Source organism: Lolium rigidum, chromosome 3, assembly GCF_022539505.1.
Source record: "Lolium rigidum isolate FL_2022 chromosome 3, APGP_CSIRO_Lrig_0.1, whole genome shotgun sequence".
Classification (NCBI taxonomy): Eukaryota; Viridiplantae; Streptophyta; class Magnoliopsida; order Poales; family Poaceae; genus Lolium; species Lolium rigidum.
In genome coordinates this window covers 394,394,544-394,413,961 of record NC_061510.1, presented here as the reverse complement: position 1 = coordinate 394,413,961, position 19,418 = coordinate 394,394,544, and the positions used below count along the sequence as shown (strand labels likewise).

At 47.0% G+C, this 19,418-nt stretch overlaps 1 protein-coding gene and 1 pseudogene across 1 annotated transcript; both read left to right on the top strand.

Moving 5' to 3' along the window:
- Nucleotides 1-7,763: 7,763 nt before the first annotated feature.
- LOC124697688 (vegetative cell wall protein gp1-like) lies at nucleotides 7,764-8,267 on the top strand. Its single transcript, XM_047230237.1, has one exon. It carries the CDS (start codon nucleotides 7,764-7,766, stop codon nucleotides 8,265-8,267), a length of 504 nt encoding a protein of 167 aa, XP_047086193.1.
- Nucleotides 8,268-11,880: 3,613 nt separating this feature from the next.
- LOC124697687 lies at nucleotides 11,881-12,756 on the top strand (annotated as a pseudogene).
- Nucleotides 12,757-19,418: the final 6,662 nt, after the last annotated feature.

Below are 19,418 nucleotides of genomic sequence, written 5' to 3'. Positions count from 1 at the left end.
ATAGTAGCTATAAGTGATGGACAACCATGAAGCGGCGCCAGCGACCTTGACGCCATGCTGGTGATGATGGAGATCATGTCCGTGTTTTGGAGATGGAGATCAAAAGCACAAGAAAGGCCATATCATATCACACATTATGAATTGCATGTGATGTTAATCCTTTTTATGCATCTTATTTTGCTTAGATCGCGACGATAACATTATAAGATGATCCCTCTCACTAAATATCAAGATAATAAAGTGTTCATCCTTAGTATGCACCGTTGCTAAGACTTGTCATTTCGAAGCATCTCGTGATGATCGGGTGTGATAGACTCTACATGTGCATACAACGGGTGCAAGCCAGATTTGCACACGCGGATACCAAGGTTGCCTTGACGAGCCTAGCATGTACAGACATGGTCTCGGAACACGGGATACCGAAAGGTAGAGCATGATTCATATGAATGATATGATGAACACTTTGAGCGTTCGCCTTTGAAGCTACATCTTTTCTCGTGAAGATCGGACTTGGTGTAGTGGATTTGGTTCGTGTAATCACTAAGACAATGCGAGGGATGTTGTTTTAATTAAGTGGGAGTTCACCTAGTTAATTTAAGAATTAAATTTGAACTCAATTTGTCATAAACTTAGTCTAAACTCTTTGCAAATATGTTGTAGATCATGGCGCCCCCCTCCATCAATTTTAACCAGTTGCTAGAGAAAGAAAAGCTTAAGGGCAATGGTAGCAACTTCACTGACTGGTTCCGTCATGTGAGGATTTTCCTCACTGGTGGAAGCTTGCAATATGTGCTCGATGCACCGCTAGGTCCCCCACCACCTCCTGCAGTATCCGAGGACATAAAGAATGTTTATGAGACCCGGGTTGTTCGGTACTCCGAAGTTCAGTGTGCCATCTTGTGCAGCTTAGAGGCAGAGCTCCAAAAGCGTTTTGAGCACCACGACCCATGTGAGATGATGCGTGAGCTCAAACTTATCTTTGAAACTCATGCGGCCGTGGAGAGCTATGAGGCCTCGAAACAGTTCTTTAGGCTGCATGATGGAAGAGGGCAGCTCCGTTAGTGAGCACATGTTCGCCATGTCCGGACATGCCAAGAAGCTCAGTGACATGGGGATGATGATCCCTAACCAGCTGGGTATTCACCGTGTCCTTCAATTACTGCCACCAAGTTACAAGAACTTCGTGATGAACACAACATGCAGAACATGAATAAAGATTTACCTGAACTCTTTTCCATGCTGAAATCTGCTGAAGTTGAGATTAAAAAGGAGAACCAAGTGTTGATGGTCAACAAGACCACCGGTTTCAAAAAGCGGGGCAAGCCTAACAAGGGTAACTTCAAGAAGGGCGGCAAGAAAGTTGCTTGCGCATCTCGAGAAGCCTAAGGCTGGTCCTAAACCTGAGGCTTGTGTGCTATCATCTGCCGGGGGAAGGGGCACTGGAAGCGTAATTGCCCCAAATACTTGGCCGATCCGAAGAGCGGCCACGTCAAAAGAAAGGTATATTTGATATACATGTTATTGATGTCTATCTTACTTGGTTCTCGTAGTCGTGCACGGGTATTTGATGCTGGTTCGGTTGCTCACATTTGTAACTCGAAACGAGAAGCTGCGGAATAGACGAAGCCTGGCAAGAGACGAGGTGACGATGCGCGTTGGAAATGGATCCAAAGTCGATGTGATCGCCGTCGGCATGCTCCCTCTACATCTACCTTCGGGATTAGTTTTAAACCTCAATAATTGTTATTTGGTACCTGCGTTGAGCATGAACATTATATATGGATCTTGTTTAATGCAAGACGGTTATTCGTTTAAGTCTGAGAATAATGGTTGTTCGATTTATATGAGTAATGTCTTTTATGGCCATGCACCTGAGATGAATGGTTTATTCTTGTTGAATCTCGATAGTAGTGATACACATGTTCATAACATTGATGCTAAGCAAATTAAATTGAATGATAATTCTACTTATATGTGGCACTGTCGTCTTCGTCATATTGGAGTGAAGCGCATGAAGAAACTCCATTCCGATGGACTTCTTGAGTCACTTGACTTTGAGTCACTTGACAGATGCGAGGCATGTCTAATGGGAAAAATGACTAAGACTCCATTTTCTGGTACAATGGAGCGAGCTACAGACTTATTGGAAATCATACATACCGATGTGTGCGGACCAATGAGTGTAGCATCGCGCGGTGGTTATCGTTATGTTCTAACCTTCACGGATGATGCTGAGTAGATATGGATATATTTACTTTATGAAACATAAGTCCGAGACTTTTGAGAAGTTCAAGGAATTCCAAAGTGAAGTAGAAAATCAGCGTAACAAGAAGATTAAGTTTACGCGTTCGATCGCGAGAGGTGAATATCCGAGTTATGAGTTTGGCATGCATTTAAAGAAATGCGGAATACTTTCACAGTTGACACCGCCGGGAACACCACAACGCAATGGTGTGTCCGAACGTCGTAATCGAACTCTCTTAGATATGGTTCGGTCTATGATGTCTCTTACCGATTTGCCGTTGTCGTTTTGGGGTTATGCATTAGAGACAGCCGCATTCACTTTAAATAGGGCACCATCTAAATCCGTTGAGACGACACCGTATGAATTATGGTTTGGGAAGAAACCTAAGATGTCGTTTCTTAAAGTTTGGGGTTGCGAAGCTTATGTAAAGAAGTTACAGCCTGACAAGCTAGAACCCAAAGCGGAGAAATGCGTCTTCATAGGATACCCTAAAGAAACCATTGGGTACACTTTCTATCACAGATCCGAAGGCAAAATCTTTGTTGCCAAGAACGGATCCTTTCTTGAGAAGGAGTTTCTCACTAAAGAAGTGATCGGAAGGAAAGTAGAACTCGACGAGGTTGATGAACCTTCTCTCATAGATCGAGTAGCGCGGTCGTCGGAAGAAGTTTCTGCGCAGCCTACACCGATAGGAGAGGAAGTGAATGATGATGATCATGAAGCTTCGAACGAGGAAGCTACTGAGCCTCGCGGATCGACGAGGGAACGTACCACTCTCGATTGGTATGATCCTTGTCTAAATGTCATGATTGTGGACAACAATGATGAGGACACTGCGACGTATGAAGAAGCGATGATGAGCCCAGATTCCAACAAATGGCAAGAAGCCATGAAATCCGAAATGGGATCCATGTATGATAACAAAGTATGGACTTTGGTAGACTTACCTGATAGCCGCAAGGCTGTCGAGAATAAATGGATCTTCAAGAGAAAAACAGATGCTGATGGTAATATTACTGTCTATAAAGCTCGACTTGTCGCAAAGGGTTTTCGACAAATTCAAGGAGTTGACTACGATTTCTCACCTGTAGCGAAGCTAAAGTCTGTGAGGATTTTGTTAGCAATAGCTGCATTTTTCGATTATGAGATTTGGCAGATGGATGTCAAAACGGCGTTCCTCAATGGTGATATTGAGGAAGAGTTGTATATGGTACAACCCAAAGGTTTTGTCGATCCTGAAAATGCTGACAAGGTATGCAAACTTCAGCGTTCCATTTATGGATTGAAGCAAGCATCCCGGAGTTGGAATCTACGCTTTGATAGAGTGATCAAAGACTTCGGTTTTATACGGACTCATGGTGAGGCCTGTATTTACAAGAAAGTGAGTGGGAGCTCTGTAGCGTTCATGATATTATATGTAGATGACATATTATTGATTGGGAATGATATAGAACTATTAAGCAGCGTTAAAGGTTATTTGAATAAGTCTTTTTCAATGAAAGACCTTGGTGAAGCAGCGTACATTTTAGGCATCAAGATTTATAGAGATAGATCAAGACGCCTAATAGGCATTTCACAGAGTACATACCTGGACAAGATTCTAAAGAAGTTTAGAATGGATGAAAGCAAGAAAGGGTTCTTGCCTATGTTGCCAGGTAAGGTCTTGAGTAAGACTCAAGGTCCGGCTACGGCGAGATGAAAGAGAGAGGATGAGCAAGATCCCCTATGCTTCGGCGAGTAGGCTCTCTCATGTATGTCATGCTTGTGTACTAGACCGGATATCGCACATCGTTGTTAGTTTGACCAGCGAGATATCAAAGTGATCCGAGGAATGGAACATCTGGACAGCGGTCAAGAATATCTCGAAGTACTTGAAAAGAACTAAGGATATGTTTCTTTGTTATGACGGTGACCAAGAGCTCGTTGTAACCAGTTACACCGATGCAAGTTGGAACACCGATCCTGATGACTCCAAGTCTCAGTCGGGGTACGTGTTTATATTGAATGGTGCGGCAGTAAGCTGGAGCAGTTCCAAGTAGTGCACGGTGGCGAAATCTTCAACAGAATCTGAATATATAGCGGCTTCAAAGGCTTCATCGGAAGCGGTATGGATGAAGAGGTTCATTGTTGAGCTTGGTGTGGTTCCTAGTGCATTGGACCCGTTAGTCATTTATTGTGACAACACGGGTGCCATCGCCAATGCAAAGGAACCAAGATCACACAAGAAGCTGAAGCATATCAAGCTGCGTTTTCATTCGATTCGCGAGTACATCGAAGATGGTGAAGTAGAGATTTGCAAAGTACACACAGATCTGAATGTTGCGGATCCGTTGACTAAAGCTCTCCCTAGGGCAAAGCATGACCAACACCGGAATGCCATGGGTGTTAGGTACCTTACAATGTAATCTAGATTATTGACTCTAGTGCAAGTGGGAGACTGTTGGAGATATGCCCAAGAGGCAATAATAAAGTGGTTATTATTATATCTTTGTGTTTATGATAAATGTTTGCATACCATGCTATAATTGTATTAACCGAAACATTGATACATGTGTGTTATGTGAACAACAAGGAGTCCCTAGTAAGCCTCTTGTATAACTAGCTTAATGATTAATAGATGATCTTTCATGATCATGAACATTGGATATTATTAATGACAAGATTATGTCATTAGATGAATGATATAATGGACACACCCAATTAAGCGTAGCATAAGATCACGTCATTAAGTTCAATTTGCTATAAGCTTTCAATACATAGTTACCTAGTCCTTCGACCATGAGATCATGTAAATCACTTACACCGGAAGGGTACTTTGATTACATCAAACGCCATTGCGTAAATGGGTGGTTATAAAGATGGGATTAAGTATTTGGAAAGTGTGAGTTGAGGCATATGGATCAATAGTGGGATTTGTCCATCCTGATGACGGATAGATATACTCTGGGCCCTCTCGGTGGAATGTCGTCTAAATAGCTTGCAAGCACATGATTGGATCATGAGAGATGACATACCACGGTACGAGTAAAGATTACTTGTCGGTAACAAGGTTGAACAAGGTATGGAGATACCGATGATCAAACCTCGGACAAGTAGAATATCGTGTGACAAAGGGAATTGGCATCGTATGTAAATGGTTCAATCGATCACTAAGTCATTGTTGAATATGTGGGAGCCAATATGGATCTCCAGATCCCGCTATTGGTTATTGCTCGGAGAGGAGTCTCGACCATGTCCACATAGTTCGCGAACCGTAGGGTGATGCGCTTAAGGTTCGATGTCGCATAAGTAGATTTGAATATGGTATGGAGACGAAGTTTGTTCGGAGTCTCGGATGTGATCCAGTATGTCACGAGGAGGTCTGGAATAGTCCGGAGAATAAGATTCATATAAGGGAAGTTGATTTACGGGTTTCGGAAAAGTTCGGGATTTTTCGGTGGTTGGCTGGAAGGTTCTAGAAGGTTCCGGAGGGGTCCACCATGGGGCCCACGACCTAGGAGGCCTAGCATGGGCCGAGGGGATGCTCCCTGGCCTAATGGGCCGGGGGCACATGGCCCCAAGGCCCGAGCCGGCCAACCCCCTAGGGTTTCCAGGGGGGGATCAACTTGGGGGAGGGGAAAGCCCTCTCCCCCCTCTTGGCCGCCGCCCCCCCAACCCTAGATGGGAAGGGGGGCCACCTTGGCCGGCTGGCCCCCTATATAAAGAGGGGAGGGGGTGGCCGGCCACACCCCCATCCATTGCCTCCTCCTCTGGCCGCCTCTCCCTCCACCATACGGCCGCTCGGCTTAGGCGAAGCCTGCGGTTTTCTTCCTCCACCTTCACCACCACGCCGTCGTCTTGCTTGGATTTTGGAGGAGATCTACCACACCTCCGCTGCCCGCTGGAACGGGAGAGGAAGGAGCTTCATCGACACCGTGCGCGCGGCCAGAGTACGGAAGTCTTTGCCGGATTGCAGCACCGGGGACGATCGTCTACAACAACAACGAGATTAATCTGGTAGGCTTTGGAATCTTCGAGGGTTAGTCTCATCTCCATCTCGTTGCTTCGATCTTGTAGATTAGATCTTGGGTGTTCCATAGATTAGATCTGTTGGTTTTATTCGTCTTGCGGTAGGAAAAATTTTGTTTTCTATGCAACGAACCCCATCACTCCCCACCCGAGATCCTCGACATCACTGTGGAGAGAACTAGCGGGGCGGTGAGAAGGAGCAGCAGTGGCGCCCCCTGCCCCTCTTGCCGGCGTGTGCGTGCACCCGAGGGTGGGCGCATCACCGTCAAGCGGCGCAGAGGTGGTGCCGATTTTTTTTGCTGGCGCCACGGCCAAAAGCAACAGCAGCCGGTGTTTTTCTCTTTGCCCCGTGGGGTTGGGTTAGGCGCGGCCAGATAGCGGCGCAGCTTTGCCCCCTCTCTTTGCCGACGAGGCGCCGGTGATGCTATCTTTGCTTTGCCCTTTCCTTTCTTACTGATAGGGTTAGGGTTTTGGTTGCAGGGATGAACTAGGGTTTCATTTTTCTGTTTCTTTTCTACCCGAAAACGCACAAGATCTACACACTAGCGGCTCTGATACCAATGTTGTCTTTGCTAGATCATCTAGGTGTAAATCTTAGCCGGGTAGGATGGAATACTGCGGGTCTGTGAGATTTACCTTGTCCCTGCGAGGAGGACGAACCCGTCAAAGTCGACATGGTGGAGATGGCGATGATGACGGCGTGAGGTCGAGCGAGAGAGGTGGCGGCGGAGCTTCCCGTCGGCACTATGCAGACCTAGATCGGTAGGTGTGCTGGTGGGGCGAGTGGCACTCCAGTCAACCTCGTGATCTGTGCCACCGTCCCCAGCACTCTATATATAGCACAGGCGACAGGGGCCCACCAACCAGAGATGCGGTTGGGCTCCCCCGATCAGGACGCGGACGAGGTCAAAGGGTCGTGCTCGATCCGTTGGGTTCGACCACGTTGGAGATCATCCTAACATAACACGATCAAGTCTTAGCCTCACTCCCTTTCTTTCATACCAGTAAAATGTAAAAGTAAATCTTGACGGAATACCTTATTTCCGAGGCTATGAAAAGTGATAAAATTTGATATCTATAATACTAGTGAATAGTGCAAGATTTCAAAATTTTAAATCTGTCAGATTTCATATGTTTTGCAGCCCTAAATATTATGTATTTTATTTTAAGTTACAGCATCGTTTTCAAAATTTCCAAAAAAAGAGCTATATGTAGCTCAATCTAAAAAAAAAAATACACACTCACGTGAAACGATTCTAATCTTGAGGCGACCGACTAGTGCAGCAAGGAGGCAGTATTGGAGTTGGCTCGAACACGTCCTGCCACGGCAGCACGTGTCTCGTCAGTCGGCTTTTCCTCCCGGCACAACCACGTGTCGACGGACGTGTCGACTCGGAAGCCGCTTAAAACTGCGTCGCCGCGCCGCTCTGCACAGTTGCCACTTCCTTGTGGAATCCAAAGGTCCTACCTCCGCGCACTTGTCCAGAGCACGCAAAGTAGATACGCGACGATGTCGGCGAGCCTCGTGAGGGCGTCGCTGCCGTGGCGCTGCGGCACCGGCAGCACGGCCGCAGCCATGGGGAGTACCCTGCGTTCTCAACTGCGCCGGCCGGGGTGCCACGGCCAGCGCGCCGGCCTCCGGTGCAGCGCCACGACGCCGCCGGGGTTCCCCCCGGGCCCGTCGCCGGCAGAGGTGCCGGGCACGGCCCGCCCACCTGAAGAGATGCCAGCCACGGCCCGTCCACCCGAGGAGATGCCGAGCATCGACACGCCGCCGGAGTTCGAGCCGCCCCCTGGCGTGGACATGCCGATGCCCGGTGCGCCGGTGCCCGGCACGCCTCCCGGGCCGGAGCAGCCTGGCCCGTCGATACCGTCGCCGCCGATGCCGGAGATCCCGGCCGTGCCGCCGAACCCCGAAGTCATCCCGACGCCGCCGCCCGAGCTCGACCCGCCGCGCGCCCCGCCGGAGGTCGTGCCGCCGCAGCCGTCCGACGTCCCGCCTCCGTTCGTGTAGCTTCCTTGGCCCGTAGTTAAGGCATTGTAAAATCTCGCTGTAAAATACGGTATTTCGCCTGCAGCTCCTTTTCAGTAATAATAAAGCAGAGTAAGAAGTGACACGCCATGAGTGTGTCCTGCGATGCGAAACAAAGCAATTCCTGCGGAGAAACAGAGAACGAAATGCGCATGTGTGCGTCGTTCAGGTTCCGCTTCTGAAGATTCGCTGTGCTTCTGAAGCCACGACGCCGCGGAGAAGAGATGACCCCGGATGGCAAATTCGCTTTGAGTCCCGCCGTTGTCGGCAACGGCGACCCGTGGGCCGTGGACGCGCACACGGTTCGGTTGCCATTCCGTTCTGGGCCGTGGACGCGCACACGGTTCGGTTGCCATTCCGTTCTGGGCCGTGGACGCGCACACGGTTCGGTTGCCATTCCGTTGTGGGCCAGCCAGCGTCTTTCTGGATATTTTGGGCCATTTTACTTGGCTGGGCTGGCCTGAATATCCATTGTTGCTCGGCAACCAGCTCGCGCCTGCGGAGCAGGCCGAACAGGGAGGTGCTATACACCACCCTGCTCGGTGCGGACCAGCCACCGCACCCCCCAGGGTGCCTGTTGGGCCGGCCCAGTTTTCGTTTTTTTCTGTTTTTCTCCTTTTCTGCTGTTTCATTTCTTTTCCTTTTTAAAAATTTAAAATGCCAATGTGAAATTTTTTCGGAAAAACAAAATTTTAAAAAAATTGTATATTTTCGAAAAATTGAAAGCATTATTTTCTAGTTTTTTATTTTTTTATATGAACAATTTTTGGATTTGAACAATTTTCGATGTGAACAAATTGTAAATTTGAACAAAATTTACGTTTGAACATTTTTAAATTTGAACATTTTAAACAATTTTTAAATTTGAACAAATTTCATATTTGAACGGTTTTTAAATTTGAACGGTTTTCAAATTTGAACGGTTTTTAGATTTGAACGGATTTCAAATTTGAATATTTTTTATTTTTTTTAGTTTGAACAATTTTTAAAAATTAAAATTTTCGAATCTAAAAAAAATATAAACAAGGCCGAAAACAGAAAAAAGAAAAGAAAACAGAAAACAGAAAACAGAAAAAAAAACCAGAAAAGAAAAAAAGAAAAAGCAAAAAACGAACTGCACAGGCTAAACAGACCCAAATGGGCCTGGCCCATACCCGACCAGGGGGTGTGCGGTGGCCGGTAGCCACCGACCTGGTCGGTGTATAGGTTTTGCCGGCCGAACACGGCCTAACCCACTGCCCTGCCACGCCGTGGCCTTCCCTACACTTCGGGATAGTCTGGCCATTTGCCGGCCCTGTTAAAAATGACAGCCCGTCCGGTGGCGGGCGCACTCCGTGCGTGCGACCGATATGCATTACTCATTTTCCAGGTCAATCGCTGAAAGAAGAAACGGCTACTTCTAGCAAGCATGCTCTGAAGTCTTGCGAACTTTGTTATCTTCGTGTTAACCTTAAAAAATAAAATCTCTACGTGTACGGTGTAACACCGAGAAGGTTCAAAACAAACTCCAAATCCAACCCTAAACTTTGAATCCTCGCAAATGGCATTCTAGATTTGTCAATCACGGTATATATTAAACCAACCCTAGGCTTCTTTGGCACACCGGAATGCGACGATCACGGCTGGGACTAGATGCTACCGTCACTGACATTGGGACCAACATGTCGTACTCATCATTTTTTGTAATTATTGTCTTTCTCTCCAACATCATGTAGCGTCTTCCCAAATGCCATGGGGTGACATGTTGTGCCACGTTGCGTCCGCCGCCACCGATAGAGGCGTTGGGCACGAGGAGGGGACTCGACCGGGGTGGGGAGGGAGACCTCAACCTAGGAAGCTTCGTCTCTGTGCATCCCATGTATCGGTCGTGCACGCGAGACAGAGAAGAGGAAGGGCCTCGCATGTCGTTGAGGCATTGGAGCCGAAGGTCACGCTTCCATGAGAAGGATGGTGGCACCAACACAATGTTTCTCGAAAACCGGTGGGGAGAGGCACACCACAAGGGATGTGAGGTCGGTTCTCCGATAGCCGCTTACCGAGGGGTGAGGGGGGACAAGTTGAGCACCTGACGATCGGGGACACGCTTCACCGTGCCCGGGTAGTACCGCACAGTGGTGCCCCACCACGATGTGGCTAGCGGCGCAGATGCAGGGGACCCCCACCCCCGGCCCCACCCCCATTTCGGACATAATAGGACCTTGTTGACCTTGCCTGACGGGTAGGAAGCAGGTGGAGCATGGGGACATCGACGTGGGGGAGTGGTCAGTGGGAGGGTATTGGAGTTAGGATAGAATGAAGATGACTATGGCGGATGGACCATTTATGTAAGTGGGAGTAGCTAATGATATCTTTTAATTTGGGATTTTTCTGTTTTGATTTGCTACTCGCCAGAATCTCAACTGTGACATATATAGGTTTCAAATTAGACTAGGTTGAAAGGTTCGTGTGTTGATTTGAAGGATTGAAAAATTAGGGTTTGATTCAGCTACCCTACAAGTTTAAGTTATTTAAAAGAAAAAGAAAAACATCTCGGAGCAGGCCTAGATTTCCGGTAACCACGTCTACCGGAGATGTGATACCGGAGAAGGTTCTCAATCAAAATTTGAAATTCAAACGAAAGATGTGTCTAAATATTTTGAAAACAATGTTTGCAAGAGGGGCAAGTGAATGATTTGGACAGGTGCACACGTTGTAGCGGAGGGGGGAAGACATAGTATAATTTAGGTTGTAGTAACCAACCAACCCAAATTCAACTAGGCTGAGATTTATTAGACGATAAAATCATTATTCACAAGAGGGATGACAAATTCGGTTACCGGCTGGTAACCTCGATATTTCACTTGGTAACTAAATCGGCTTGTTTGATTCAAAGGATTTGCATAAAAAAATTGTAGGATTGCATCCTACAGGAATTTTTCTAAGGATTCCTTTGCACTAGATTTCATAGAAAATCAAACATCCACACTCATACCTCTCTTTCAGAATCATTTGCTTTTACTTTGATGAAATCAAATAAATTTTGGTTCATATGAATTTCTATATAAATTTCTATAGGAATGGAGTGAAGATGATATTACAATCCTACATTTTTTCTATTCCTAAGTTTTTCCTATCCTACAAATCAAACATGCCCAATCTGGACATATATTTTTCCCACGGTACACACCACGCCGAGTAAATTACAGAAAACTACCACATTTCGGGCTAGGTTAACAAGTCAGTACCAACTTTGCTAATTTTTGCAAAAACGTACCATTTCTGAGGCGAGGGGTTACAGATTGCACAAATGGGCAGTTGATCGCATTCTAACAGGGGAGGACCCACTGTCAGGCGTCACGCCGGCAGACGGCCATTGATCATCCGTTTGCTACTCAGCATTCCAACTGGTTATGATCGAACATGGTCAACCTGCTAGCCTACAGAACTTGACTTTGGTGTCTTGGCTTGGTGTGGTGCTCATGGCCAGCTTGCACCAGGCACCACTAAACTGCAACAAGCTTCTCGAGTTTCTCAATCACTCCAGATTCTATATCACGGCCGCCAGCTGCGAGAAATGAGTGTACAGGGACGGGGATATGCTGGCGGCGTGACCGGGATGGTGCCGACAGCGGTGAACGCGGCGACCGCTGCCGTGGGCTTCCCGGGGCGGTGGTAGGCCATCGCGGTGAAGCTGGGCACGCGCCCGGCACGCTCGTCGGACCTGTCCAGCCACCCTTGCTTCGCTCGAAACGTGCTCTGCCGCGAAATGCTGCGTACGTAGCCGCCACCCTCGCCGACGCGTTGGAGCTCGCCGCGCGGCCGCCCGGCATCGCAAAGCTTCGGATGCGGAGCGCGGTTGACACACTTGCAAGCGAGGCTGGACATTAGCTGCGTGTCCGATCCGGCGTGCTATCCGATGCCTCGACTCCTCCTCCGGCGACGGCCAAGACGGACGTGCGGGAGGCTGCTCGCGCGGCGACGGATCGAGCACGGCGAGGCCAAGGCCCGGCGATGAACGAGAGCTCGACGCCCGAATAAAGACGAGAAGAGCGTTGTCTCCGCGCTCAGCCGCGCTAAGTCGCCGCGCTGGTGAAGATGGTCGCGGCGCCGACGACGGTGATATGCCAGCTCGCGGAATCGGGGGTGGCGTCTGCGACGCGCTGCTCGTGTCGGAGGGCGCGGTGCCGCCACTCATCCGGCTGGCCGAGTCGGGCAGCAGCCTCGTGGGCCGCGAGAAGGCCGTGCTCACGCTGCACCGCCTCTCCATGTCGCCCGACGTCGCCCCGCGCCATTGCTGGCTACAACGGCGCCTGCCTGCTCATCGAGATCTGCCAGATGGGGGACTCTGTGTCCCAGTCCACAACGACCGGCGCCCTCAAGAACCTTTCCGCGACGCTGGAGGCGCTGTACGCGCTGACCCGTGCGTGTCATGGTGAGCCTACTGGACTACGGCACGGTTCTCGGCTCCAAGGAGCATGCCGCTGAAAAATAGCAACAAAGAGGCATGGCACGAGTAGTAAACGGGCGACCAACGGCCGTTGGCTGACGTGGCGCCTGACAGTGGGCTCACCGCTGTTAGAATGCGATCAACTGTCTATTTGTGCAATCTGTAACTCGTTCCCCCAGAAGTGGTACGTTTTTGCAAAAATTAGTAAAGTTGGTACTGACTTGTTAACCTAGCCTGAAATGTGGTAGTTTTCTGTAATTTACTCCACCACGCCCTACGCCTCCAGCCTCCTTGCTCCTTGGCGTCCATGGTATGAAACCAACCGGTCTCTGTCAGATCCACCATTATAAAAAAACAATGGCATCGATGGACGCAAGGGTCATCGTATGGATCGCACGCGTGCCTGCGCGCGCCGCCCAGGCCGTGCATGCGCGGCCGGCCGCTGCAGCAAGCTAGCCTCGAGACCGCCGGCCGTATACACCAGCTAGTCGCCGCAGGGACCACGCACGCCGGCAACGACCACAGGGATCGCACGCGCAACCACGCACGCCGGCCGGCCCTTGGCTGGCTTGCTGGCGGCGAATATACATGTAGCCATAGGCATCTATCTGCCCGGCAGTACGTACGCACGGCATCAGCTCCGCCTCGATTCAAAAGTTACTTCATTTTCTACTGTTCCAAAAGGCACGCATCCACGGAGAAAAGCCTCCCAAGCGTCTACCGGTCCACCCGCGCATGCACCAGCTCGCTTGCCCAGCCTGTACATACAGAAGCAGCTACAAGTACAGTGTAGAGTGTACTGTACCAGAGAGGATTTGTCTCTTTTCATTTTGTGAACTACAGTACAGTATAGAGTACAAAGGACGCATGAGTACGTACGTAGTAGCCGTCGTACAGTACTCTCAAATCCTGTCGCACTTGCTCGCACAAAATTAGGGTTTCTTGCCTGGGTGCTGCATGCATCTTGCATGCTTTGGTCAACATCAACATGTGTGTTCTTCGCGTCAAATTTCTCCAGGAAAGCAGATGAAATGAAATCGCCAAAGTCCAGCCAATGAGTACTTGAGTGGTACACATCTCTTTATCTGCTTCGATTTTATTGTTATGTTTAGGCTTTTGATTGATGTGAGAGCTGAGAGGCGAGGAGGTAGCACGAGTACGCGTGCATTGCATGCCTCTGCCCATGAGAAAAGGACCACGTACCAGGCCTAAGCACCTACTCTAAGCATCTCTAGCTACCTAGGCCTGCACCTGAGATCTACGTCAGGGCTGCATCTGGACGCTCATCTGCATTAACTGTCTTTCATTTTCTATCTACCTCAATACTATAAAATTTTGAGTACACTGTTAGGACACAACTCGATCGTACTCACTCTTTCAAAATATGAAGAGCCCTTAAATTTCGGTGGTCAACGAATTGTAACTTCAACTAAGATTTGTAGTTATGATATGTCATGCGTATGAAATGAAAGATAATTGTAAGACGAATGTAACGGTACCATTTATACATTCTCAATATATATACATTTTAGTACCACTACCGTCCAAAAAGATAAGGCGTATAAGGTTAATGAAAAGTCAAATCCTTGTACGCTTGATCAAAATGTACTTTACAAATATGAACATTTATTTATATTGATTTGGTATTCTAGATATTGATATTTTTTGTACGTATAAAATTTGGTCAAACTTAGAACATGTTGATTTTTTTAGTAAACTATATATTTTACATTTTGGGACGGAAAGAGTATATATTAGTAGTCAAAGTTGTGCAGCACATACTGTGCGAAAAAATCTGCACCTTATATTCTGAGAGTGAGGGAGTTCTATTTCCACCCGTTCCATATTAACCGTCACGATTTGTCTACGGGCTTAGCCCAGTGGTTGGGATCGCAGTGGCGCACCCCAACGACCGAAGTTCGATTTTTGTCAGGATTAATTTTCGGAATTGTCACGCCAAGTCCCGATTATACTATATCAATAGTGTCTAGTTTCTCCTAGACATTGTTTCATTTTTTATATATAGTTTAGTACCAAAGCCGCGTCACTTAGTTTGGATGGATACAATACTAGGTACTCACTCCGGTTCACAAAATTTGTATAAATAAATATGAAACAAGAGAGATTCGTAAGACGAATGCAACATATCATTTATACATTCTAAAACTATATTATTTTTTATATATTAATACTTAATTTTTTTTCATCAAGTACCATGTGAAAAGAGTGTCTTATATTTTGGGATGGAGAGAGTACTTCTCTTCTCTACCATAAGAATAGTAAAGGAAAAAATGTGGTGGTACACTAGCAACCTAGTCCAGAATATCCGAAAAGGATTACTAGTTTAGGCACTACTCTACCATAATAATAATAATAATAATAATAATAACTTGCTGGCAGTATTCTACCATTATAATAGTAAAGGGAAAACATGTGGTGGTACACTAGCTACCTAATCTAGAATATCCGAAAATGATTACTAGTTTAGGTACTACTCTACCATAATAATAATAATAATAATAATAACTTGTTGGTACATCAGCTAACTAATCAAGAATTTCTAAAAAGGATTAATGGTAGGTAACCAGGGAAAGTGCATGATTGAACCGGCCGGCATATGCTCCCGCTGGAAATCAGGCTGCCATTGGTCCAGGTGTTTGGGTGGGCCCTGTACAGAAGTTGATCATGTGTCTGATACAGATAACCCCCCGTACAATACACAGGCCCTCTCTCTCCTCTCTCCTCCAAATCACGCCCTGTCTCTCTCCTCTCTCCTCCAAAATTACTAGTAGCTGGCGGCCGTCGGGGCAAATGGCGGCGGCGCGGCGCGCGCGCGAGAAGCTGATGGTGGAGGCGCGGCGGCCGTCGGGCGGGCGGACGGCAGAGGAGCCCGCGCCGCCGAGGTGGCATCCCGGGTGAGTTCGGGATGGGGCCGGCGTCTGGGACATGGCGTCGTCGAGGTGGCGTTGGGGACGGGGCGGCATCGAGGTCTGGGCGTGCTCCGGGCGGGGCCGGCGTCGGGGAAGGGCGGCGTCGACGTACGGCCGTCGGGCGGGCGGACGGCAGAGGAGCCCGCGCCGCCGAGGTGGCGTCCCGGGTGAGGTCGGGATGGGGCCGGCGTCTGGGACAGGGCTGCTGCTCCACCCAGCTCCTTCCACGGCCACGACCGACGTGGCGGGCGCGCCGACGTGGTGGAAGCGCGCGGGCCGGGCGGCGGGGCGAACGCGGACATGGCGGGCGCGACAGAAGAGTGCAGGCGGGCTCTCGAACGGTGCGGCGACGACGACGCGGAGGCCCTAGCGTGCTCGCGAACGGGTCAGGAACAGCCTGGCGATGGCGCGCTCGCGTACGGGTGCCGCGCCGCTCGTCTGCTGCTGCACGGACGGTGGCCCGGCGCTCCGCGTCCCGCGCGACGACGTGGAGTTCCGCACCAACATCCAGGAGGCCGGCGCCGGTGGCCGGGGAAGGAGGAGGTGGAGCTAGCGGGACGGCGGTGGCGGACGTGGACGTTGCTGCTGCACGGACGGTGGCTGGCATCGAGGACAGGGCGGCGTCGGGGACGGGGCGTCGTCGACCCGGCGTCGAGGACGGGGCGTCGTCGACCTGGCGTCGAGGACGGGGCGGCGTCAGGGACAGGGCGGCAGGATGCCGTCGGAGACGGGGCGGCGCCGACGTGGCATCGTGGACGGTGCGGCGTCGATGTGGAGTCCAGGCGAGCTCGGGGAGGAGCCGAGCGCGGCAGTGATGGGGATCGATGGGGAGAGGATGGGGAATGATGGGGCGGGGGAGAGGATAGAGGGCCCACACGCATATGTACTATCGTTTTGTACCTGTATATGGACAACACCCATTCCAGCAGTGGACCCCACGCAAATAAATTGGACCAATCAGAAGCTGACTTCCCGCAGGATCACATACCGCCCGGTTCCATTAGTTCACTCTCAGGTAACCAGGTACTACTTCACCATTATAATAGACAATAGTAAACTGGAAAAATGTTTCGGTACATCAGCTAGCTAATCCATAGTAGTTTCCAGAAAAGGATTAGTAGTCCCATTAGTCTCGAGTGTGGACTTTTGTAGGACGAGCTACACCTAGCTCGTTTTTTTAATTTTTTTTGAAAATAGCATTCTAAGTTGTAGAAAAATCTGAAAAAAAAAATCTTGATGTAGGCAATGTTGAGTTCTATCATTGTGTAAAATTTGAACCCGAGATACCATATATTCGAGGCAGCACAAAAAATGACAAATTCTGATAGATTTTGAGATTGTGAGAGTCTGTACTATTCACTATTATAGATATCAGAATTTATCATTTTTTGCATAGCCTCGAACATAAGGTATTCCGAGTTGTAAATTTTCACATCTAGATTTATTTTCATATTTTTTTGAAACTTTTAAATATTATTTTTGAATTTTTCAAAAAACGAGCTACATGTAGCTCGAGCTACATGTACCTGGAGCTACGTTTGCGGTTTTCCCACCATAACAGTAATAGTAAAAGAAAGAAATGTGGTGGTACACTTGTTAGCTATACTAGCTTGTACTGGCTCTAGGACAGTGTATTACTACTTATTTGGACCACAGGCAGGCATGCAAGTATTAAATCTCAGATCAGAGAAAGTAGTAGATTCAAAGTGCATTGGCAATTTGGCTCATAGGAGCAAATGCTCTCATTATATAAAATAATTAAAAAACAATTTTAAAAATGTTAAAAAATTCTGATATAAATTTGTTGGTGTACATCTTGACATTCTATGTTAGTGCACAAATTTTTGTGGAGAAAAAACATTTTATATGGCGTGTATAAAAAAGACAAAAAAATATCCTGTACGTAGTCGTGTTATAGCATCAAAACTTGTTTTTTTTACAGGAGCCACAATTATTTTTAGTTTTTTTTGAAAACTTGTGTACCAACATAAAATGTTTAGATGTACATGTAAAAATTTTGTTTTGAATTTTTTGACACTTTGAAATGTGGATTCACATAATGGGAGCATATGCTCCTATGAGCCAAAGTGCATTTTCCATGTGATATGCCTTATCAAGCTAGCAGCATGGCCGCCTTCATCTCGACTCTCGCCTGTAGATCGACTAGCCTGCGTGCATGTCAGCTGCGTACGTCTAGGTAGCTGAGTACTTGCAATTTTTCCTGCAATGCCAGCTGCTAGCGGCTCGTTTTGATGCATGGAAACAAATATAGCAACCACGGAGATACAACAAAACTCTCACCGTGTAGTTCTCACTTCTCACAACAGATGGTCGACATGAACCTTGTCTGATATTGTCATTGCTTGTGCGTTGAAGATTTTGCATTATTTTGCTGGGTTCGTCAACAGAGCATGTCGTTTGGTGCCAATGCAGTACCACTGCCACCTACTACTAGGAAAGATCTGATTTTACGTACAGTAATTTAATGTTTGCTTTCTTTGTCCTGTTACATTTATATGAGTACAATACAAAGCCTTTGCCAATCGTATGCAGATTTATTTGACTATTCATCCTTTGATATCTTGTCATGGTCCGTTTAATTTGCATGATTCTAAAATTATATGAATATAGTAGGAATTCATATGCATTAAAAGAACTGAAATCGTTGGATGTGTATAATTTGTTAAAAATAGATTCTTGTACAAGTGTAGGTTCCTACATAGTTTCTTTTTCTGTATCTCATTGATATGTAGCAATATCCATATATCACTAGTTGTAAAAAATCTTATTGGGGTTGTAATCGTGAAAAGTCCCTGAGCATTGCCATAAGATATCACAATATGAGGGTCAACTATGATAATGTAATTGTGAAAAAATAATCATGGAAAATTTCAACTAACAATCTCGAGGATACTGCCTATAGATGGTCCTTGGTTATAAACTAGCAAGAATATGTATAAAGAACGCATTATGTGATTGTCATGGCATAGCAAATCCTACAGATATTGTAAACATATGAATCTTTAATAGTAGAAGTTTCCATAGAAAGAACTAGAAATTTTCATTACGTTGGAAACACTTAATAGTTTATATTTTGAGATTGTATGTAAAATAGATCGACCAGATTAAACAAGTTATGTAGGAAAATAAATAAGGACATTGCGTTTTTTGCATCCATAAGCATACGGTCATGGTGTTTTAAATAAATTTTGAACACATTTCTAAATGGTAAAAGATTTTGTCAAAAAATTGTTGCGCATACGTGACAGATGTTCTTTGTGCTCGTAAAGTCGTTTCGCAAATAATCAAATTCCTTTAGTCTTGTGTAAAAAAGAAAAAATAGTGCTAAAAAGCTCTCACGGGATATTTCTTTATTTTTTTTCAAATGACACTAAAAATATTGGTTTTTCACAAAACTTGGCGTGCACACATAGAATGTCGAGATATATACTCGAAAAAAAAATATTTTTGACATTTTAATATGTTTTTTCCAATGGTAGGAGGATATGTACCCAAGATCAAAAGTGAATTAATTTCTGAATAAATTAACAATCAATCCAACAAAAAAGAGTGGAACAAAATATACCATTTCATGCCCATGCATGCAACTTTAATTGTTAGCTTGGGTTTAGCTAATTCATGTGCCTCAAACAGTATGTTCGACTCTTTGCATACAATTTGCATACATATAAGGAGCGCTAGGGTATATGATATGCATGATTGTATCCCATGCCAACTTGCCATGGGAACCACTAATAAGTGTATCTAGTCTGACTA